At 37.4% G+C, this 23,873-nt stretch overlaps 2 protein-coding genes and 1 long non-coding RNA gene across 3 annotated transcripts in view; 2 read left to right on the top strand and 1 right to left on the bottom strand.

The window, feature by feature from the left end:
* Positions 1-1,694: 1,694 nt before the first annotated feature.
* Positions 1,695-2,516, top strand: LOC111673870. The gene is made up of 3 exons (XR_002762134.1): positions 1,695-1,821; positions 2,011-2,350; positions 2,416-2,516. It is a non-coding gene; the product is annotated as an uncharacterized LOC111673870 (long non-coding RNA).
* On the bottom strand, positions 2,418-3,002 carry LOC105702266 (chromosome-associated kinesin KIF4-like). Its single transcript, XM_012429698.1, has 2 exons — positions 2,870-3,002; positions 2,418-2,804 (listed from the first exon to the last, which is right to left on the bottom strand). Exons 1-2 carry the CDS (start codon positions 2,978-2,980, stop codon positions 2,421-2,423), a joined length of 495 nt encoding a protein of 164 aa, XP_012285121.1. The 5' UTR covers positions 2,981-3,002; the 3' UTR covers positions 2,418-2,420.
* Positions 3,003-12,892: 9,890 nt separating this feature from the next.
* Positions 12,893-23,873, top strand: part of LOC105695291 (putative ATP-dependent RNA helicase me31b) — a 44,279-nt gene continuing 33,298 nt past the window's right edge. Inside the window, exons 1-4 of the mRNA XM_012416738.2 lie at positions 12,893-13,189; positions 13,260-13,365; positions 18,782-18,950; positions 21,990-22,196. Coding sequence (XP_012272161.1) covers positions 18,810-18,950; positions 21,990-22,196 — 348 coding nt within the window. The 5' untranslated portion in view covers positions 12,893-13,189; positions 13,260-13,365; positions 18,782-18,809. The remainder of the gene's footprint in view (positions 13,190-13,259; positions 13,366-18,781; positions 18,951-21,989; positions 22,197-23,873) is intronic.

The raw sequence follows: 23,873 nt of genomic DNA, 5'->3' as shown, positions 1-23,873 counted from the left end.
CTCGTTACTTCCGGAAAGTCGTTCTCCCTTGCTCTCTGGCGGGTCTTATGTCCCCCAGCGGCGTTCTCTCTTGCTCTTTCGCGGGTCTTATGTCTCCCGATGGCGTTCTCGCTTGGACTCGTTCACCTGCAGGCCTTATCGCTCCTTCCTTCCAGGGCTCGCAAAGTGGATTGTCATTGTGCGACGACCGCGATCAAGTAATTGACAGAGGGAAAGGAGGATCGATTCCTTAGCGAGAACTCTCGTCCCGATAAACTATTCCATCTACACGTAACTTTAACCTTTCGTCGTCCCTGTTTTGTTAATACATACAAATATATAAACCATGTGGAAACTGAAAAATAATGAAATGTCAGAGTTCCGTGGTTATAATGAAACAAGTTGACGGCATTGATATTAAAGCAAAATGATAGAAAGAGAAATTTTGCGAAAACCGTAAACTAAAATAAGCACAATAAATAGAGGAAACACGATTGGAACAAAATATTAAGAATAACTGAGTTCAGCGCATTTCTGTTAGCGACTGTACTCCGACTCGAGCCGAGCTCGACTCGGATAACTTCGGCAACTCTCGTGTTCCGAAGCGAGCCGAACGACAGCCTACTTAGTCTGTCTCGAACCCCGAGCAAAGAAAGGGGAGCACATGTTGTGCGGCTTTATATCTACGAATATTAATCAATAAATAGTTAATCATCATTCATACTCGCCACCTCAATTTATTTGTTTACCCGTTCACAATCTCCTGCATTAACACAAAAATTGTATATTTTCGAAGGAATTGACATTCTTGCAATATGATATTATATGCAAACAAGTTGTATCGTATTTCGCAACGGTCGAACAGCCCCGCTACAGCCCATAGTAAATTTAAATGGCCAATATTTCGTTATATGAATTTTCTGATAAACGTGACACGTGGCGGGAAAAGGGAAGGAGAGGATCAAGAATAAGTTTCCCGTCGCTGGGGCCGGCTCGGCTCGGCCGCCGGCTCGGGGCTCGAGAGTCCTAGACGTGGCGTTCTCTCTTACTCCTACGGGTCGCATAGGCACCGGGCTTTCTCTACCACTCTTAAAACTCCTGTCTCGGGCCTTCCACTCCCTGTTGTGAGGGTCTCGGTAGTGGCTTCCTATAATCGGATTAGTATCGATGTCTACACGCCGGCGAGGAAGACCCTCTCTCTACCCCGGGCTGCGGTCTAGTCCGTCCCATCCGGAGCGGCGTTCTCCGTTGCTCTCTTGCGGATCTTGTGCCTCCCGATGGCGTTCTTGCTACAATATATCTCAACTTTCGAGCATCCACGTTGTAATTTTGCCTGTATCATTTGCGGATGAAATAAATGAGGTAAATGAAGGGTAAAGTCAAAAAGGACGCCACGAGTGTTCTTCCCTTACCATCAAATGCGAGCAGTGTTGGTAAGCGTATGTAAGCCACCACCGTGAACTGCCGCATGGTATTACCATCACGAGTATGTGAGCCGCCAGCGCCAACTGGTAGATGGCACCGCCATCGCGAGTGCGTGAGCCGCTACCAGAAATTCGTTGCGCCGCCCTTGGGGGCAATAACGGTGAAAGCTCTTGTACAAAACCAGAGGGCAGCACACGATTCGATCGCGCGACTCTGCCCGTGAGCAATCTCCCAACTCATCTCTGTTCAAACTGTTGGTTCAGATTTAAATTTGAAACCGTTGAGATCAGTTGAGAGATATTCAGAAACAGAGATATAGTTGAGTGTTAATTAATTTTATACGTACACTTTTTGAGGTCGTTTTCGAACTCTTGATATGGCATCTAACAAATCGATAAAGAAACACAGAAAAGTCAGGTAAGATGCCTTTTTTGGAACTTATTATTAATTGACGGACGTAAAGAATCGTCGGATTTGACGGGCTTGAGCATGATTTTATAAACTATATGTAAGTTTTGGCCTTCGTCCATTACACAAAGAGGCATACAGATAGGCTGGGCTTTTCAGAATTAAATGATGTGAATTTTGAATAACTTTTCTTTATAGTTGACAGACGCAGACTGTGATTTCATTAATGGGATCTGCTGATGTGCCTGCGGAAATTGTTCGTTTGCAAGAAATAAATAAAATTCTTCAAATTGAAAATGCAAGATTAAGAGCGCATATCAATAGTGGATCAATTCAACAACTTACAGCTACAGATGAAAATGAAGTAGAGTTAACACAAATGACAGAGACGAATTCGCCATCAGAAGAACGAATAGCAAAAATATGAATAGGATGTTCATGTAAGGGATATTGTCAAAGCAAACAATGTGGTTGTGTGAAAAAAAATTCTTCATGTAACGATTCCTGCAAGTGTAACAAATCTGCATGTCACAATCAAGTAAGTGTTAATTGGGATTTTAAGATATAATTGTAAGTTTGTCTATATATTTTCTTTGTTTTCAGAATGATCAAAGGAAGAAATCAAAAGTATTTAAAGAGCTTCGTACCTGTCTTTTATCTTCCGAAGGCACACTGAGCATTTTACCCCGACGTCTTGTTTGGACACCTACTCCTTTAGTTTGCACATGAAACTCATTTTCTTTATTTAGGTCTTTGTTTGGAGTAAAAACATTATCCGAATCTGAAGAACTCGGACTTTCAACATTAATCTTAATAGTTATATTCTTAAAATCTAAATCACTGAACTTATCAAACATATTTTCTAGACTATTCGGGCTATATAAGTGCTCAGCATTTTTATTATTTATTTGTTCATTAAGAGGCCGTTCTACGGATTTCGAAATTTGAGACTTTGTACGTTTCTTCACAAGATTTACATTTTGTGTATCATTCTGAAAACAAAGAAAATATATAGACAAACTTACAATTATATCTTAAAATACCAATTAACACTTACTTGATTGTGACATGCAGATTTGTTACACTTGCAGGAATCGTTACATGAAGAATTTTTTTTCACACAACCACATTGTTTGCTTTGACAATATCCCTTACATGAACATCCCATTCATATTTTTGCTATTCGTTCTTCTGATGGCGAATTCGTCTCTGTCATTTGTGTTAACTCTACTTCATTTTCATCTGTAGCTGTAAGTTGTTGAATTGATCCACTATCGATATGCGCTCTTAATCTTGCATTTTCAATTTGATGAATTTTATTTATTTCTTGCAAACGAACAATTTCCGCAGGCACATCAGCAGATCCCATTAATGAAATCACAGTCTGCGTCTGTCAACTATAAAAAAAAGTTATTCAAAATTCACATCATATAATTCTGAAAAGCCCAGCCTATCTGTATGCCTCTTTGTGTAATGAACGAAGGCCAAAACTTATTTACAGTTTATAAAATCATGCTTAAGCCCGTCAAATCCGACGATTCTTTACGTCCGTCAATTAATAATAAGTTCCAAAAAAGGCATCTTACCTGATTTTTATGTGTGTCTTTATCGATTTGTGAGATGCCATATCAAGAGTTTGAAAACGACTTCAAAATGTGTACGTATAAAATTAATTAACACTCAACTATATCTCTGTTTCTGAATATCTCTCAACTGATCTCAACGGTTTCTGGTGCCTGTACAACTTGAAGATGTAATTAGAGAAAATTATGAAAGACGTGTACGGTCTCAATTTATACTAATTTACGAAAAGAATGCTTCCTAATGGTGAGAAATTTGAAAATGTTTGACATGAAATTGATGCCATAAACGATGTTTATTTATTGATAGTTCACAATTTGTTTAACTACCAATAAAATAAATTTGGTCCATTGTCAAGAAATAGAACCAAATGGAATACCGGCTCTCACGCACACTCGCCATGAGTGGGCGTCGACGCACACACACTCAACGTTTCGACCTGTAGCTTGGCGCTTGGCTGGCCGGGACGCGCGAAGATTTTTAGAAGCAATCGCACTCACACAGATTCGCTGCATGTGAGTTCCGTACGTGACACCAGGGCGTGCCCGATGCTCCGCGCTCGTCGCTTCTAAACAACAATGTACTTTAATCTCATTGTTTTCATCTTTCGCCGACTCGTGCGATCCACGTCATTCACGACTCGCGTATTCGGTGTTTACCGATGTATTGAAATTTTGCTAATTACCATCGTTTGACCGTGAGCCGGAATATTTCGGGACAAATGTTTTACAATAAAATTACCAATGTAGGGGACAAATATTTCAATTGAAGGATTTTATCATCCGAGCTCATTAATTCATTCTCAAAATAAATATTATAATTTAAATTTTTGCAATGAATGAGATAACGGTAGCAACATGTGAAGGAAATATTTCGAAGAGGCAAGGCGCAAGTATTGGAGGTCCATGGGCGGACCTATTCCCAGAATCATGGGCGAGGAAAGGCGAGCATGTTTAGAAGATATGAGCATGGCCTAAACAATTGATACGGCTAGACCAAGACAGTCCCTGCGAACAGTGGACGGGATGGCACTTGGTCGTCTCATCATAGAAGGGAACAGTTGGACCAATTTCTACACGAGGCTTACATATATAATTTTTAACGATTAATAATATGTGAATCTACGAAAATATAGACTTGTCAATAGTAGATTCGCCTTCGTTAATTTCACCTACCACACATGAGTAAATAAATAATAATAATACTAACGATAAGAATGATTGATACTGTTATCTTGCGGTACGATTTTAATTAATTTCACATTACTTAACAAAGTCACCTTATGGACGGTGGGCCGAAATAATGAAAAACTGAACTCATAATAAAAAATTACATAACTGTAATGTGTTTCGTGCGATTGCTATCAACTGTAAAATGTGCCGAAAAAAATGTATGTAAAAAACCGTACCCACCCTTCCCGTCCGTCAGGATTTGATCTTGCGACACGTACGTTACACCTGACGTCATACCGACTACGTCGAACTATGTTGTTGGGTATATCCTTCTATCTAGGTTTTATGTGTTCCCTACGGAACGTTCATAATTTTTTGTATTAATTTCCGAGCTTATAATAATTGTATCTGCAGTATATCTTAACTCTGGAGCACCTACGTTGTAATTTTGCCTGTATCACTTGCGGATGAAATAAATGAGGTAAGTGAAGGGTAAAGTCAAAAAGGGCGCCACGAGTGTTCTTCCCTTATCATCAAATGTGAGCAGTGTTGATAAGCGTAGGTAAGCCATCACCGTCAACTGTCGCATGGTATTACCATCACGAGTACGTGAGCCGCCAGCGGCGAGTGGTAGATGGCACCGTCATCGCGAGTGCGCGAGCCCTTACCAGAAATTCGTTACGCCGACCTTGGGGGCAAAAACGGTGAAAACTCACGTACAACACCAGAGGGCAGCACACGATGCGATCGCGCGACCCTACACGTGAGCAATCGCCCAACTCATCTCTGTTGTCATCTCTGATTGTACACAGGACTCCATCGATGGGTTCCTCCTGGTCCACACTGCCCTCTCCGGCCGCGCAGCGTACTAGCGGCGGGAGCAGCGCGGAATTCGAATCGCTCGAGGGGCATGATGGATTTCCTAAAGAAAATAAATATTTATAGACAAAAACAATTAANCAATAATCCGCTTACCGGGAAAACGACATTGATACCCTCACAGCAGGAGGTGGGAGGCCCGAGACCGGAGTCTTGAGAACGGTAGTGGAAACCCGGGGCCTTTCCACACAAAAAGCGATCTATAGATTGCATTTAATCCATTTAATTATTACAATTATTATAGTAAGAAACTACAAACTGTTCTTGATTTACACTTTTACTCACAAACTCACGTTCGCGATTTAATACCCAAGGTAATCGAAAGTTGTAAAAATATTGCCACTAATCGAGGTTAGGTTGACTTTGGTTCACTTGTCCCGACTATTTTCATGCGCATCTACGCTGCGCCTCCTGGAGTCTCTTGCTATTGGTTAGAATATTTTTTCCTCTGTTCTCTTTCTATTAGAATGAGAAGTCCAGACACTAGCGCTGTCTTTGCTTGGAGTAGGTGAACTAACTTCCGCGATACAATCCTTCCATAAGGAATGTCGCACCCCTGGTTACTTGGAAGATTGCTCACGGTCAAGTCCAGTCAAGCCAAGCAATCGCTTCCTGTACACTGGACTCCATCGATGGTTACCTCCTGGTCCGCACTGCTCTCTCCGGCCGCGCAGCGTACGTACCAGCGACGGGAGCAGCGCGGAATTCGAGGGGCAGAATGGATTTCCTAAAGAAAATAAATATTTATAAACAAAAACAATTAATGAAAATTATTTTGGTATTATTGTGGAGCGTCCGTGACCCACATAACGCAGTTTATGATAAATTATAATTTACAGAATTTCATAGAGAATATAATAGAACATGTTCTATTAAATGTTAACAAGTTTCTTAGCGATTCAGTTGTTCCATCCACTGAACCGAAGTTAGAATATTATCTTAGCTTAACAGAAATAGTTTCTAAATATATATACAGTGAAATACTGTAGGAAAATTTACGATGTATCTACTATCGGACATAGAAACGAAATCGTGATTTCATGCCTCTTATATATTTACGTTCTACACCATTCTTCGTATTCCTCGAATAAATGGGCACCTGCAAATCATTAAATGAGCATGTAAATGAGCACCCGTAAACATAAGAAAGACTTTTCTTATCCGAGTTTTTTGTAAACGCAAATCGGAGTAACTCTTATGAATTGATTTCATTCGATATAGGTATCCAAAACGTAAAACCCCAAATCCATATCGTTATTGAAATAAGAACAATAAACTATTATGGATTTCCAATTTTAAATAGATTTTGAATCTATTTGCGTTTGAAATTAAATACTTCCAGAGAAATGAGAATATTAGGAAAGAGTCGATCAGAATGATACATGTTCTATCAACTGAATCAACTCTCGAAAAAGTTAAACATGACGCGTAACTCGAAATAGCCACATTGGCAAAAACAGATGAGATTAAATTGTTTACTTGCATTTTAAATACAAATTCAAGTCATAAAATTACGTGTCCGAAAAAGGGATGGACAATGGAGGGTTAACATTACGGCTAGATGGCACAGTTAATTCGAGACGACATTTCCCGTGGAGGAATTGATCCTCCATTCCCTCTGTTAATTACTTGATCGTGGTCGCTGCAAAATGACAATCCGCCTTGCGAGCCGCGGAAGGAAGGAGCGATAAGGCCCGAGGGTGAACGACGGCAAGCGAGAACGCCGTCGGGAGGCATAAGATCCGTGAGAGAGCAACAGAGAACGCCGCTCAGGACGGAACGAGACCGCACCCCGGGGTAGAGAGAGAGTGTCTTCCTTGCCAGAGTGTAGACATCGATGCTAATCCGATTATCGGGAGCCGATACTGAGCCCCTCACAACAGGGAGTGGAAGGCCCGAGACAGGAGTTTTAAGAGCGGTAGAGAAAGCCCGGTGCCTATGCGACCCGTAGGAGTAAGAGAGAACGCCACGTCTAGGACCCTCGAGCCTCGAGCGGGCGGCCGAGCCGAGCCGACCCCGACGACCGGAAATTTATTTTTGGTCTTCTCCTTCCCTTCTCCCTCCACGTGTCACGTTTATCAGAAAATTCATATAACTAAATATTCGCCATTTAAATTTACTTTGGGCTGTAACCGGACTATTCGACCGTCGCAAAACATGCTACAACTGGTTTGCGTATAATATCATATTGCAAGAATGTCAATTCCTTCGGAAATTTTAGACAACTTTATTTCCAATCGTGTTTCCTCTATTTACTGTGCTTATTTCAGTTTACGTTTTTTGCAGAATTTCTCTTTACATCATTTTGCTTTAATGTCAATGTCGTCAATTTGTTTTATTTTAAACCACGGAACTCTGAAATTTCATCATTTTTCAGTTTCCACATGGTTTTTAAATTTGCATGTCTTAATAAAATAGGGACGACGAAAGGTTAAAGTTACGTGTAGAAAGCATAGTTTATTCGGGACGACAGTTCTCGCTAAGGAATCGATCCTCCTTTTCCTCTGTTAATTACTTGATCGCGGTCGTCGCAAAATGACAATCCATCTTGCGAGCCCTGGAAGGAAGGGGCGATAAGGCCTGCGGGTGAACGAGTCCGAGCGAGAACGTCATCGGGAGACATAAGACCCGCGAGAGAGCAAGAGAGAACGCCGTTGGGGGCCATAAGACCCGCGAGAGGGCAAGGGAGAACGACGATCCGGAAGAAACGAGGCCGTAGGCCGGGGCTGAATGAGAATCTTCTCCGCCGACGTGAAAACATGGACAATAATCCGCTTACCGGGAAAACGACATTGATACCCTCACAGCAGGAGGTGGGAGGCCCGAGACCGGAGTCTTGAGAACGGTAGTGGAAACCCGGGGCCTATGCAACCCGTAGGAGCAACCGCCACGCCCCTCGAGCCACTAGTCGGCGGCCGAGCCGTGCCGGCCACGCCAGTGCGAAAGCGTTATCTGGTCAGGACTCGAAGCCCGGACGCATAAGTCTGTCTCTACTCTAAGAGAGGGTTAGAGCATCAAATAGGCCATCTTACTCGGACACACGGCCTCCAGGGCGGATACAGAGAGACACAAGTATGCAGTCCACTTACCGCACCGGCCCTACGTCCACGTGCTACCACCGAGGCTGCGTGTCGTCGGACTCGAACGCTTTCCAAATGACTCACCCCCATCCGCCCCTTTACCCACCATGTGTAACGTTCGTCAGAGAATTCATATAACGAAATAATATTGGCCATTTAAATTTATTTTGGGCTGTAGCGGGGCTGTTCTGCAGTCGCGACATACGCTACGACTTCTTTGCGTCTAATATCATATTGCAAGAATGTCAATTCCTTCGAAAATACACAATTTTATTTCCAATCGTGTTTCCTCTATTTACTGTGCTTATTTTAGTTTTTTTTTGTTCCAATAGAAAATATAATCTGCTATTAGGAACACCATATGCAACCCTCATCAAACATGTTTTCTCGTATTTCTTAGTAAGCTGAAAAGAAAGGAGAGTAAATTCATTTAATTTACTTCGTTAAATGTGGCTAACTCAATAAACCAGTTTACTAAGTTTAGATTTGGAGCTATCAATTTTGTTTCAGTCAAGTTTGGAGTTGATTCAACTACAAAATGTGATTTTGCACTAAATGTAAGTTGAACCTACTCGCTTATTGAGATCGCCATATTTAACTCAGAAAATTAGTTGAATTTACTCATTTTTTTTCCCGCGCAGAAGTGAAACAACATAAATCTAGATATTCATGAAAGAAAACATAAATGCTAGTGTATGTGAATGTCTTAAAATACATTTTATTCTCCTTAAAAATACGCAGCCAATATAAAACTTTATAAATTTCTTTAGTATCTGTCAAAGTTATTTGGTCCCGTTTTTCTCACTCGAGTGCAGTCTGAAAGATTTCGTGGGTGTCATTTTTATACACTCGATGACCAATCTGCTTAACGTAGTTTCTAACCATTTTTTCCCGATTCTCCCTGACCATTATACTGAAAAGGAAAACAATTGCTAGAAAATTGATGGTTTCATTTTTCTCAACCTGACCTCAAATACATTACTGTAAAATATAGTCAAAACATTGAAGTATGCACAAACTGAACGAATAACGCTGGAAAACCATAATATAAAAAATAAGTTTATGAATCAATGAGAAAACCACAGGATTTTTCGTTAATTTTAAAATTTGATTACATCAACACATTGAACTTACAACAGTAAAAGATTGAACCATAATTGGAGAGATAATTTTATATTGCGGAACGAATTGACAGTTTTGCAATATGATATTATATGCAAACAAGTTGTAGCGTATTTCGCGACGGTCGAATAGCCCCGCTACAGCCCAAAATAAATTTAAATGGCTAATATTATTTCGTTATATGAATTCTCTGACGAACGTTACTCATGGTGGGTAAAGGAACGGATGGGGGTGAGTCATTTGGGAAGCGTTCGAGTCCGTCGACACGCAGCCTCGGTGGTAGCACGTGGACGTAGGGCCGGTGCGGTAAGTGGACTGCACACTTGTGTCTCTCTGTATCCGCCCTGGAGGCCATGTGTCCGAGTAAGATGGCCTATTTGATGCTCTAACCCTCTCTTAGAGTAGAGACAGACTCATGCGTCCGGGCTTCGAGTCCTGACCAGATAACGCTTTCACGCTGGCGTGGCCGGCACGGCTCGGCCGCCGACTAGTGACTCGAGGGGCATGGCGTTCTTCCTTGCTCCTACGGGTCGCATATGCCCCGGGCTTCCACTACCGCTCTCAAAACTCCGGTCTCGGGCCTCCCACCCCCTGCTGTGAGGGTTTCAATGTCGGTTTCCCGATAAGCGGATTATTGTCAATGTTTTCACCCGGCGAAGAAGATTCTCTTTCAGCCCCGGCCTCGTTCCTTCCGGAACGTCGTTCTTCCTTTGGAGCGTCGATAGTCCATCCGCGTTAATTATTAGTATACACTTAATCTTTTGTAATCGCTCAAGTCAAGGCCCACGGAAACTCGAGGTCCTTCCCACGCGTACCGAAGGACCCGAGCCATCCTCGAAAGGGGGGCAATAAAACTTGAGTCCGAGCAATCTCAAAGGGTTTCTTTTCGAGGGTTTTCACCGAAGGTACCAGACGACGTCTGGCGAACAGATTTTTTAACTTTCTAAAAATTCCAAAGCCCGCTTCTGGCGACCAGACGTCACTCAAGGGTTTTTTCCGGGAATCCGCGGCCTACGTGACCGGCCGTTTCGCGGGTGCCTTCGAGGGTGGAAACCCTTCGGGAATTTTTCCCTGCCAATGAGAATGCTCGACTCAAGGTCTGACTTCCTCCCTTCACCGAGTTGGAGGGAGAACTATGCATTCGGATACTTTTTAAGAATTTTTTAAAAAGCAGATTCCAACCGAAAGTTGCCGAGACAACATCGGATCTCAAAAACGTTGCCGAGTCAATGTCCAAAAAGTCCAGTTGCCGAGCCAACTGAGAACTTGATCATTTCGTTGCCGAGTCAACGCAAGCGCAAAGACCAGTTGCCGACTCAACTGATCAACGTCGTAAAATCACGCATCTTCCCTTGTCCGTAAAGGAAATATAGTCTATTGTGTTACTAAAATCCGGAATATTTTCAGTCAAAACGCGAAACCAGCTGCTGGCGGTTAATTCCCCCTTCAGCAAAACACTATTCGAGCATGTCTTCCCCAGCCCGAGGATTTCCGACCCTCGGGGATTGATTGACAATCACGAGCTGGTTTAGTGTCGCAGAACACCCTTGCTCTCTCGCGGATCTTATGTCTCCCGATGGCGTTCTCGCTCGGACTCGTTCACCCTCGGGCCTTATCGCCCCTTCCTTCCGCGGCTCGCAAGGCGGATTGTCATTTTGCAGCGACCGCGATCGAGTAATTATCAGAGGGAATGGAGGATCAATTCCTCCACGAGAAATGTCGTCTCGAATTAACTGTGCCATCTAGTCGTAATGTTAACCCTTCGTTGTCTATGCCTTTTTCGGACATGTAATTTTATGACTTGTATTTGTATTTAAAATGCATGTAAACAATTTAATCTCATCTGTTTTTGCCAATGTGGCTATTTCGAGTTACGCGTGATGTTTAACTTTTTCGAGAGTTCATTCAGTCGATAGAACAAGTATCATTCTGATCGACTCTTTTCTAATATTCTCATTTCTCTGGAAGTATTTAATTTCAAACGCAAATAGATTCAAAATCTATTTAAAATTGGAAATCCATAATAGTTTATTGTTCTTATTTCAATTACGAAATGGAATTGGGGTTTTACGTTTTGGATACCTATTTCGAATGAAATCAATTCTTAAGAGTTACTCCGATTTGCGTTTATAAAAAACTCGGATAAGAAAAGTCTTTCTTATGTTTACGGGTGCTCATTTACATGCTCATTTAATGATTTGCAGGTGCCCATTTATTCGAGGAATACGAAGAATGGTGTAGAACGTAAATATATAAGAGGCATGAAATCACGATTTCGTTTCTATGTCCGATAGTAGATACATCGTAAATTTTCCTACAGTATTTCACTGTATATATATTTAGAAACTATTTCTGTTAAGCTAAGATAATATTCTAACTTCGGTTCAATTGAATCGCTAAGAAGCTTGTTAACATTTAATAGAACATGTTCTATTATATTCTTTATAAAATTCTGTAAATTATCATTTAACAAAAACTACGTTAGGTGGGTCAGGGACGCTCCACAATAATACTAAAATAATTTTCATTAATTGTTTTTGTTTATAAATATTTATTTTTTTAGGAAGTCCATTCTGCCCCTCGAGCGATTCGAATTCCGCGCTGTTCCCGCCGCTAGTACGCTGCGCGGTCGAAGAGGGCAGTGCGGACTAGGAGGAAACCATCGATGGAGTCCAGTGTAATAGACGCCCTCATTTCCATTCGCTTGCTCTCAAATTTTTGACCTGCTCTACATTTTGTCCTTCAAAAAGAACGATGGTTACGGGTTTGCAGCGAATAGAGTGGGATGCAACGAGTAGAGGGGAATGCATGAAATAGTGAGGACTCAATAAGTATTTAACTGAAGACATTCGCCATTTTCATTGAGAAACCTGTGAACGGTTGATAGGACGTATTCTTAGAAAATGTTTAAGAAGTTTGATAAGTAATTATATAGCAAAAACTACATTAAGTGGATTACGTACACTTACGAATAATATTTTATTCATTTTCATAAATTTTTCTTGCCTCTAAACATTTTTTTTTCTTTGAAAAATTCATTCTGCCGCTCATGGCAATTCAAATATTGCGCCATTCCCGACTCTAGTACTACATTTGGCCAGTGGTGATAGCTAGGCGCAAGGAAGCCATTTATGCTTGCCAGTTTACTTCTGGATTTGATTTCGAGTTCAGTTCTATATTCGACTAGTTTCGTGATACGCACCGTACGCATATTTCAACCAGTGTGTTTCGTGTGGCATACAACTGCGAGAGAAGAGACACTGATAATCGGTGATAATAGTTTCCGCATTTGACGCAGTGCGTTCATCGGGAAACCGTCGGTCTCCAGTAAGCGTCCCTACTGGGGTTTTGTGATAACCGTTTTTCTTTCCGGTCGTGTAAGGTCGACTTAGGCCCACGTTGGCAACAAACACGCACGCCCGGGAACAGTACACACCGTAAACATTCGAAAAGTTTGATTCCCTGGGACGGCCATTTTGCCGTGTCTTGTCGTTATCCGATTGAGCGCTACGCTCGGCAGCAGCAACATCCATCCGTTTCAAGGTAAGACACGGTAATTTCGGGGCGACTGGGCTGTCCTACCGAATACCAAGTGTGTCGTTTCTTTTTTTAGTTCATCGTGAACGTACAAACGGAGAGGACACGGGCCTTGCCTTGCCTTTGCCGCTAAAGGAGACAAAGCGATCGACGTGGTATTCGCCGCAAGTGCTATTGTTCCCGTACGTAACGATCTTTCATATTAGATTTTACTTTCAAGATGTCTCTTGCCAGCCGTTACCAGTAATGAACCTGTCATTAAATGATCTGGTGTACACCTTATCCAAATTTTTTTTGGTTTGATCATATAAAGTGGACTCAAATTCCCAAACTGCTAGAGAATCTAAGAAACAAAACTGATTTATATACTTGAAAATTGTGACATAAGTACACATTTTATTGTGTACAATTTGCTGCTTTTCTTCATTCTTCATGAAATCCTTTGCAGTTACAAAAGCAGTTAAAACGTTTTGAATTATTGGTCATTTTTCTGCGTCTGGGTTATGAAGATTATAATTTCGACAAAGTAATATAGGCTTGCATTTTGATTAACATTTAATATAAAGATACTACACAAATTGAATTACCAACTTTGACGTTAAGTATTTGGTGCCATTCACGCATGCCTTTTAATATATTTGCCGTGAAACCGTACCGAGTTTCCTGACGTAATTATTTTTTACTTTTTAAGTAATATGTTTAACTTATAATTCCTTCTTATTTTTTAAGCTTTTCTTTATTTCGTTTATTGTAATATAATTATTCTTTAAATTTATGTTCCAGGTAATACAATTGTTTAATGCAAATTATTAAATTATTTTTAAGAATTAAATGAAGTATACTTTATATTTTGGAATAGAATTTGTTATTTAAAACAATTGTTTCAATCTTTGCAAGTGATCGTTATATTCAAAATCAAATATTTATTTAAATTTTGTTTACTTATGATGAAAAAATTATTGCTAATTTATAATAGAATTAAGAAATGATGTGCAGGAGCTATTATTTAAGATGACAATATCGTTAATTTAGAATCATATATTTAACTAGGTACCTTTACAAAGACTGACCAAAACAATTACTTTTTGCTCATTTCAACTTGAGGGATAGTTTGAAGTACACAAAAACCAAAAGCAAATGGAACTGGTCATAAGCTAAGTTAGAAATTGTAGATGAAAGAAAGGAATGAACTACTTTAATACATAGAAATTATAATAGTTCAGAATGTTATTGCCTTTATTCAGTTGGTTTTGGAATTTGAATCTTTGTTGATTATATCTCAAGTGTAATAGGCGATATTTTGATATTTATATTGGCTTGTTAAGACAAATTATGTCAAAATGTAAACAGGGATATATACATGTGACATCGTTAGACGCATGGGCATATTTTTGCACAACAATTAAAATATTGAAGATCTTTATAAGTAGTCATAGATTTGCTTTGAAGTACCTTATTAGTGTCTTTGAAAAGTATTGTAGTTAAGGAAAAAATTTGTCTGGAAGATTAACAGAAATTAGTGCGCAAATGAGAAAAATTGAATTAACCAGAAATAAATTAATTATGGGCACAAGAAAGAAAATATGTTCATATCAAAATTGTATAACATCAGTACCTGAGAATTTCATTTATTGAAAGTTACTAATTCCGTTTTATATAAGTATACGGGGTGACGTTTATTTTATATTGGATGTGTGTAAATGTATCAAATTTATTTTCATAAACTTAAAAAAAAATTATATTAAATTTGATATAGCTTACATACATGATTTTCTTTTTGAATCATCTCAATTTACTACCTTTAAACTGTCTTGATGTTATATTAAGATAAGAATTATGTAACACTATGGGACTTTCGTTATAAAGTTTTAGGTTAATCTTTAAATACAGGTCGGCGCCAAAGAATTCAAGTCTCTATAGAACCTCATAAGGATATGTACGTTTAATACCTGATAAATGATATATTAGCTAGCAGATGCTACAGCTAATCATCTTTCCATCTCTCTTAATCTTACAGTGATATATAGCGGATTGCATTCTTTCTGTATCTTACACATGGTATTCACTTTTCTACAAATCTCTTCCTCATATGTGAGCTACCGTTGGGTAATACGTACTATCTCTCTCTTATTTCCACTCCTGGTTTGTTAGCTAACTTTTATGCCCGGTTCCACCAACCTCAGTCAAAAAGGTAATCCTTGGTTACAATGAGTTGCACATTTCACCACATTTTAATGGCAGGTTAATTCCCATTAACTGCTGTTTAGATTAACACATTGACTGCCATGTCACCCATATTGGGTGACGTACCAGTCAAATAAAATGCGCATGGCAGTCAACGTGTTAACCATCCAAATTTGATTGTTTAGCTTTGGTTAATCGAACTTCAACCTAAAAACTGCACAAACATGAGGGAAACATGGATTAGACTGAGTATGTATTAACAGCTTTTGACGAAATGGATGAAGACGTCCTTGATTTTATTTACAATTTCTTAACGATCGAAGTTTGCTTGAAAGTATTTTGTAATAATTCTTGACCAAAGAACTTTACTTGAGGCTAATATCTGTCAAATAAGTTCTTGCATAAAGCTAGTGGGACTTTGTGTTTCGATAAGGGTGCATCTATCTTACTTTCAAATTGATCGTAGTATCAGCCAATCACGTGACGCTTTCACGAACAATTCAATTTACTTCGAATGGTGTATATGATTAGTTAATCACGCTCTATATAAATGTGGTGAAACATTTACGTTTTTAACCCATGAATAACTTGAGCATTAACTTTAACCTATTGTTAGGTAATAAATGATTTAACTGAGGTTGGTGGAACCAGGCATTAAAGCATCGAGCACTAACATAGGATTAAGAAGGCTTCTATAGGACTTATGAATTCTTTGCAAGCGCATTGTGGATCATGGCTGTGTAATATATATTTTCCTTGTGGATGTTGGGTAAATTGTATCAGATTTACAATAGTGCCAATAAAAATGTTTTTGGTAAGGTATTTTAGCAGACGAATCATATTTCATTCATCTAAAATTCTGCATCTAATGTACACACTTAAAAGTACATAGATACTATTTAACACAGAAGACATTCAAATAAAATATTCTTTACAATGATACAATATAAATAGTGCATCTGATAAATTGTACCACTGGATAGTTAAATTATAGTTTTCTATTATGATATGTTCACATAATTGTAGCATATATGAAAAATGGAATGGTAGCAAAATTTTTAACATGTAAGTAAAATTTTGAAAAAAAAAAATTGTTCACAGAAATCATATTTTATTGTAAAGAAATCGATACGTAGAGTTTAGTAGATTTTACATTAGCACAATTTTCATGAAACCATTGTTTACACTTTAAGGGCTTTTCTTATATCTTTGGATGATCATGCCAAATACTTTCTTTTGGATGCTATTTCTAAAAAGTGTAATTTTTATTGTAGGGTAAAAGCATTTAGATGACCAAAGTTTTGATTTAATAAACACAGTTGGATTAATTGCTCCAAGATCAATTACCTAGCTATGGTGGTGCAATATTGCCGACCGAAAGTTGTTTTTAGTTTTATAACATTTGATCCTTCTGTTTGGGGCTATTCAAAAGATTATGCATACATTTGCATGCAAATTAAATGAACTTTTAGACAGTTACTAGTGGCAATGTTTGAACTTACCTGATATAGTTCATATGTTTTAAGTGAAAGCAGTAAAATTAGTAACATATTAGCAAACTAATATAATGTGCCTCTGACTCTAGTACTCACCGATGTAGTACCACCAAATAGTTAGGTACAAACAAATGATGCAAGTTTAGCTTCATAATTTTTCAGTTAAAATGGTTATTTTTCAACGCATCTTTTTAAATATAGTAGTGGTACAATTTGACCAACTGTTCGATATTCCCTACTTGAATCTACAAATCTATTCGTATGCATTTATATATGAGTATGCATATAGATTATGCCATTTTTAAGTTACCATTGGAACAATTGTTTAACAATAAAGTTGCATAAATAACAAATTAGTTGCACATGTATTTGCATACCAGAATCAGCTGATAAACTTGTTGACTGTCATGTTACCCAAATTCAACTGATGTATAAACAGTTGAAATTTCTTAACAGTTTTTAAAAGTTTATAATTTTTGCAGTCTGTTTCATTTTTTGGTGGTAGGGTATTATGGATCAAATGATGGCCTTGAACTTGTTCGAGAGGCTACCGCATGTCTTAATATATTTGACTTAATGACGAATGGATGAAAATATAAGCATTTTCGGTTTACGAAATTCAAAACGACAATAGATTAAACTTTTTGATCTCATTTGAAGTTTAAACTGTTTTATTCTTTGAAATTGTTGAGAAAAGAGTTCATGTTCGTTCTGTACTCAATTGAAGTTCAAGATGGGACATACCAAATAAGATTCATCGCTTGTGATTCATCCATTTATTTTATTTTCACTACAATTGAATATGTTCTATTCGGTATGGAATTGTAGACAAAGATTCAACATTTCTATAGGTATTCAAAATACAATGTATAACTGCTGGACTATGATGCACTGGAATATATAAAGCTTAAGGTGAAGTGAAACACATCTTGGAACTTGATTGACGTCCGTAAAAAGGGTTTTTCTAAATACCTACGTTTCCGACGTTCGTTATTATATTGACAGTCGTGTCGAATTATATTGAGTATTGTATTAAATGGCATAGTCCATATGTCATTTTCGTATAATAATTATAAAGAAATCGAAGCAAAATTCCGGAAATCCCCTGGATTCATGGTTTCTCTGAGGCCCTAATTGACTTCAGAGGGACACTTTGTGCCATCTGTGATTTCCATGTCAACTAAATTTTACTCCGAGAACTCGTACAAAAAATTCAGAAGTCCCATAGAAGCCCAGATCCTACGTTAGCGCTTGATGCTCTAAAAGTTGGCCAACAAACCAAGAGTGGAGGGAAAAGAGAGATCGCATGTGTTAGCCAATGGTATCTCACATACGGGAGGAAGAGAGACGCATACAGAAAGGCGAGTACTGTGTGTAAGATAAAGAAAGAATGCAATTCGCTATATTATTGCTATAGGATTAAGAGAGATAGAAAGCTGATTATGGCGCTGCCATCGGTTGGTCAACGTACTATTTATCGAGCATAAATCGTCCGAATCCTTTTGGGCTTCTTTAGAGACTGAATTCTTTGACTGGTATTACCTGGTTTTATTACTCTACTATTCGTATTACCTTTTGGTTCTGGTCTGGGCTAAGTTAACAATTTTTCTTTCAAAAGTCCTAATTTTGAAAGTGTCAGGATAATTACTAAGTGCTCACGAGTCGTGTCTCAAAGTTTCAGACAGTTCTGTCCAATACCCTTAATGAAAAGTGTCTTATTCGAATCGACTGATTTGAGGCAGGTTTCACATCACCTTAAGTTAGAGATGTCACGATTCATACTAAAATGAAAATTAGTGTTTGAATCAAATAGGAGTTCCCTTGATCAAGTGAATTCTCAAATGAGATTTGAAATTTATTAGCCTTCTAGTTATTGAATACACAGTGACTGAATATTTTAATATTTTTCTTTTTACAGGAAGTAGAAACACTGAATTCCTTGCAAAATGATGACCGAAACGCATATAAACGCAAACCATATGCTAAATTCTGGTTTGAATGCAAAAGCTGAACTAGAGAAGTTGGACGATGTAGGCTGGAAAGCCAAACTTAGAATTCCACCCAAGGACAAACGTATAAAAACTAGTGTGAGTATTGTGTGTATTTTGTTGATCACTGGAAGCTTCAAAGTGAATGATAGATGAAAATGTTTTAGTGTACCCTTCTTATTTAACAAAATTACAGTTAATATGTTATATCAAAGAAAAGGCAGAAGTAGTATTTAGACATGTTCTCTACAAATATTAAATTCTGTCTATTTAATTAAGAAAAATGTTTATTTTCGAATTTAAGTAATTAGGTGTAAAAAAACTTCGCCAAATGCATTTTTGTTTCTTTCTTGAATTGCATAAATAACTCAAACCGTTTTTTTAATAACAAATGGAAATCAACTATTTTTGCCAATTATGTTAATACTTTCATTTTATCAAATATTTAAATCAGATATTATTGCCAAATTATTGTACGTTTTGTTCCACATAATACAAGCACATCTATTCTAAAAATCATATCACTTAAAATCATGTGTCTATGAAAATCTACAGTTTTCTATTTTCATCTAACCAAATAAAACTTACAACTAAATCTGATCAAATAAAAAAAATTAAACTCAATTTGAAAACAACATCTTATTTGGCGGGCACTGAAATATTGACGAGAACTCCACTGAGTACACTTCGGGTGCTCGCAAAATAAAATGTTTTCAAATTGATTTTTTAATTTTTTTTATTTGTTCAGATTTAGTTTTAAGTTTTATCCGGTTAGATGAAATTAGAAAGCTGTAGATTTTCGTAGACACATGACTTTAAGTGATGTAATTTTTAGAATAGATGTGCTTGTATTATGTGGAACAAAATGTACAATAATTTGGCAATAGTACCTGATTTAAATATTTGATAAAATGAAAGTACTAACATATTTGGCAAAAATAGTTGATATCCATTTGCTATTAAGAAAATCGGTTTGAATTATTTTTGCAATTCAAGAAAGAAACAAGAATGTATTTGGAGAGTTTTTTTTACATCTACAAGGTGTCTACAAGGTGTCTTTTGAGGAGATAATAGTGTGCTTAAGTATATTATTTCAATTCTGAGAAAAAGTAGCACGAAAAAAAAGTTGTTTCAGATGGTAATAGAGATTCTAAAATTATGGATAAAGTTCCGGAAAGCGCATACCTCTTATAAGTTTAAAGTTTCGTATACCCATGTACTTTAACCCGCTGCTTATGAATATAATAGTGAAAATTGGTACAAATGTTATCAAGGTGAAAATGATTGTTCATAATTTTTTTTTATTTTCACATTGTTGCGATTAGTAAATGTTTGAGAGAGAAAAGCTTCAGGTAAAAGTTGTAGCCCTCGGAAAAATACATCTTTTATGTTGTATACATTTTGTTCTAAAACGATTAATATTCGAGAAAAATGAGAAATTCCGGAAATTAAAAATTACTTTATATAAGTAACCTAAATTGTCCCCATCATCTTATGCGTCACTGTGGGAGATCTTTATGTGGTAAATACGGGAGAACGAGAGGGTGAAAGTGTCAGGTTAGATTAGTTTATATATTTTCATGGCCCAGCTACGCATAAAATGATCGGGGTAGTTTCGGTTATATGAATTTCTTTTGTATTTCATGAATTTATCTCATTTTTTTTCAAAAAGTTATCGTTTCCTAGTAATCGGAAACAAAATGCATACAACATAAAAGATGTATTTTTCCGATGGCTGCAACATTTATCTGAAACTTTTATAAAAATAAATATTAACAATCACTTCCACCTTGAAGATAATATTTGCGCCCATTTCCATTGTCATATTCGTCATCTGTGGGTCAAGGTACATAAATACATGAAGTTTCAAATTAACAGGAGGTATGCGCTTTACGGAACGTCGCCCAAAATCATTTAACTTTGTCATCAAAACATTACCAGAGTCATTTTTAACAAGCATTTCATGTATTACTTATTAAACAAACAGTTGGTTATAGAATGTTTAGTTGTATTACATTTTTACGTTTGAATATTTTAAATAGAAAAATAAATAGATGTTGCTGATTGTGCGTAAAAAAACTTCAATTGCCAGACATTTTAGAATTTTTTTATCTTAAATTATTAAATCATTTACCTTATTATTGAAAACTTTATTTCTATAATAATTCAAGGCAACCCATTTTGAAGCGGTGATTGTGACTGACAACTTCGTTTTTTATCAACACTCTTAAACGTGATCAACGCCCGACAGTCACCGGTGTACACTGCAATTCATCGATGGTTACCTGGCGAACCTACTGCCATCCCCGGCCGTGCGTACCGTAGCGGCTCTCCCACCGCTAGTACACCACGCGGCCGGAGAGGGCAGTAGGTCCGTGAGGTAACCATCGATGAATGCCAGTGTACCTCATTGAAAATGTGCTTTCCTTTTACACCACGTTGGTCACCGGTGACCGGCACGCGATAAATGTGTTAATGTACGTATAACAAGCATTTACGTATATTTACAAGAGTATTATTTTTTATAATCTTAATACTAGAACTACCGGCGAATTTTTTTTTGTATAGGATGGGCCATTTGAAACCAGCCATTGTGACTGGTCTTGGTAGTTCTAGTGTTAAGGGGATGTGAAAGCGGCATTCAAAATGTCAATCGTTTATGAAGCATCTCTACGAATTAGGTATACCGAATCGTTTCAAACTTTACAACGAGGCCATGAAGGCTATAAGGAAGGTCCTGAGGCTCATGAAATTTCAGTTTTTATACAAAATTTGGAAAATATCAATACAAAAATTGAAATTTTATGGGTGTCAGGACCTTCCTTATAGCTTCCATATTCACATTGTCAAGTTTGAAACGATTCCTTACCCCCAGTTCGGAGAAAAGTTTCACAAACGAGACCTCTTCGACGCCACTTTCACATCACCTTAAGATTTCAGCTGGATTGGTTAATTCAACTTTTAAAACATTTTATCTGCGCAACTGACCATTTATGCCCTTCTTTCATATTACCTTAATACGATATAATGTAATTGGCGTAAACGGAAAGTTTATCAAAATACTCTTGGTGGTGAATGTGTTATTGTTATTATAAATCTAAGGATGATCGTTGTTTTACCCTTGATACAATTTTTCAGGACGTGACAGACACGCGCGGTAATGAGTTTGAAGAATTTTGCTTGAAGCGTGAATTGTTAATGGGAATCTTCGAGAAAGGATGGGAAAAGCCATCGCCGATACAGGAAGCTAGTATTCCCATCGCGCTATCTGGTAAAGACATTTTGGCACGTGCAAAGAACGGCACCGGGAAGACTGGAGCATACTCCATTCCAGTTCTGGAACAGGTATGATTGTGTTATATTTTTGTACTTTTACAGAATAACATACAGAAAAGTAAAAAGAAAAAGATACAAAATTGAAAGTCAAATTTCAATGTGCTGTAATTTATACGTTTTTAATTTTCTGTTATAAATTTGGCACCTACGATTGCTACGCTCTAACCGATTAAGAATCTTTTTGTTTTTTTTTCCCCCTGGATTAGCAATAACGGTCAGAATTATGTATGCTATATTATAGGACCAGTTTTTGCATGCACTCTATTCGTTAACCTGTATCTCCGATTATTATCATTACCTAAAACTAAGCAAATTTTTAGACTGCATCAAAATCTTACAAGTTTATTGAGCCCAAGCTTGACCTAAAGTTAATATTGATGCCCATCCCTAGTGAACACTGTTATATAACTGTTGGGTAAATGTTACGTTTTCGAAACTAATAAAATAAACAAATACATGTGTAAAAATAAATATTCAGTTGACATCGGTTAGAAAGCTTATAACTTGAAATTGAACGACCCAACTTTTATAGAAATTTTTATATCAGGAATGGAACATTATATCCAGTGTATTACTTCGTTCTTCTTTCAGCTACCATAATTAATACAATATACAAGGATACCACGTGCTTGGCAGATTATCCAGGCTTATATAGTGTTAGATTGAATTCGGAGTGTTCTATTATTGATCGGGATGTTTATGAAACTTTATCTGAAATAACGTCTAATTTTTGTTAAGTGTTAATAGCACTTTGCTTTTATTTTACAAGTATTTTAACAATAATTTAATTAAATTTTCTTAATATTAAAAAACGTTATATATAATTTCAGGTTTCTAATATTACACGGATTCACTCTTTAAACACTGCAAACACTTATTGAACACTCAACACTCTCTAATGTCTCCTGTCCTTGAATGTGTTGCCGAACGCATGATGTTCCTGCACATTGTTTTAGTTTTGATAACTGTAAGAAGAGCAAAGTAGCACATTACATTCTGCGGCAGATACAAAAGTTACTGTATGAGTTAAAACGATCGTTTAAAGGTTACAAACCTTCTGAACAATGTCAACAGAAAATCTTACATAATTTTCAATGATGAAAGTAATTAATAGACAAAAGTCTCGAACCTGTTTAATCTTTTTTATGTATTTCATTCCACCAATTCAGTAAACATTAAGAACATTTTCCTTTGAAACACTGCAACCAGCTGCTCTTCTACGTGCGGTTTTGAATCTTTAAAATGAAATGTAAAGCCATTCGTAAATGTGTAAACAAATTGAATTTAGGATAACTATTTTATCAGTATTATCAATATTGAATAGTCGATACATGATTGACATTGCGCTAACATCTATCGACTATCTGTTTCTAATTAGAACTAGACTTTTAATTACTTACGGTTTGAATATTCAAGTCAAAATTTTATTATTACAACATAATTAATCAAAAATAACATTTTGTCAAATGGTTAAACAGGATTCTTAATTTTCTCTGTCGTGAAATGTTTTACCTGTAAAGTGACAGCTTAGATCTTAACCTCTATCTCATTAGATCATTACAATATTACGTGCTCATTAGTATGTCCGTATCGTCATAACATTAATGTAATTAATACAATTCGAATTGTTGTTCCAACCCTATTTTCATACTGCAACTGTTTTTAAAAATATTTATTTCTGGCCGC

This window comes from Orussus abietinus, unplaced genomic scaffold (genome assembly GCF_000612105.2).
Source record: "Orussus abietinus isolate OABI.00-Male unplaced genomic scaffold, Oabi_2.0 scaffold166, whole genome shotgun sequence".
Lineage (NCBI taxonomy): Eukaryota > Metazoa > Arthropoda > Insecta > Hymenoptera > Orussidae > Orussus > Orussus abietinus.
Note: the sequence above shows the minus strand (reverse complement) of the source record. Positions and strands in the feature narration are given on the sequence as shown.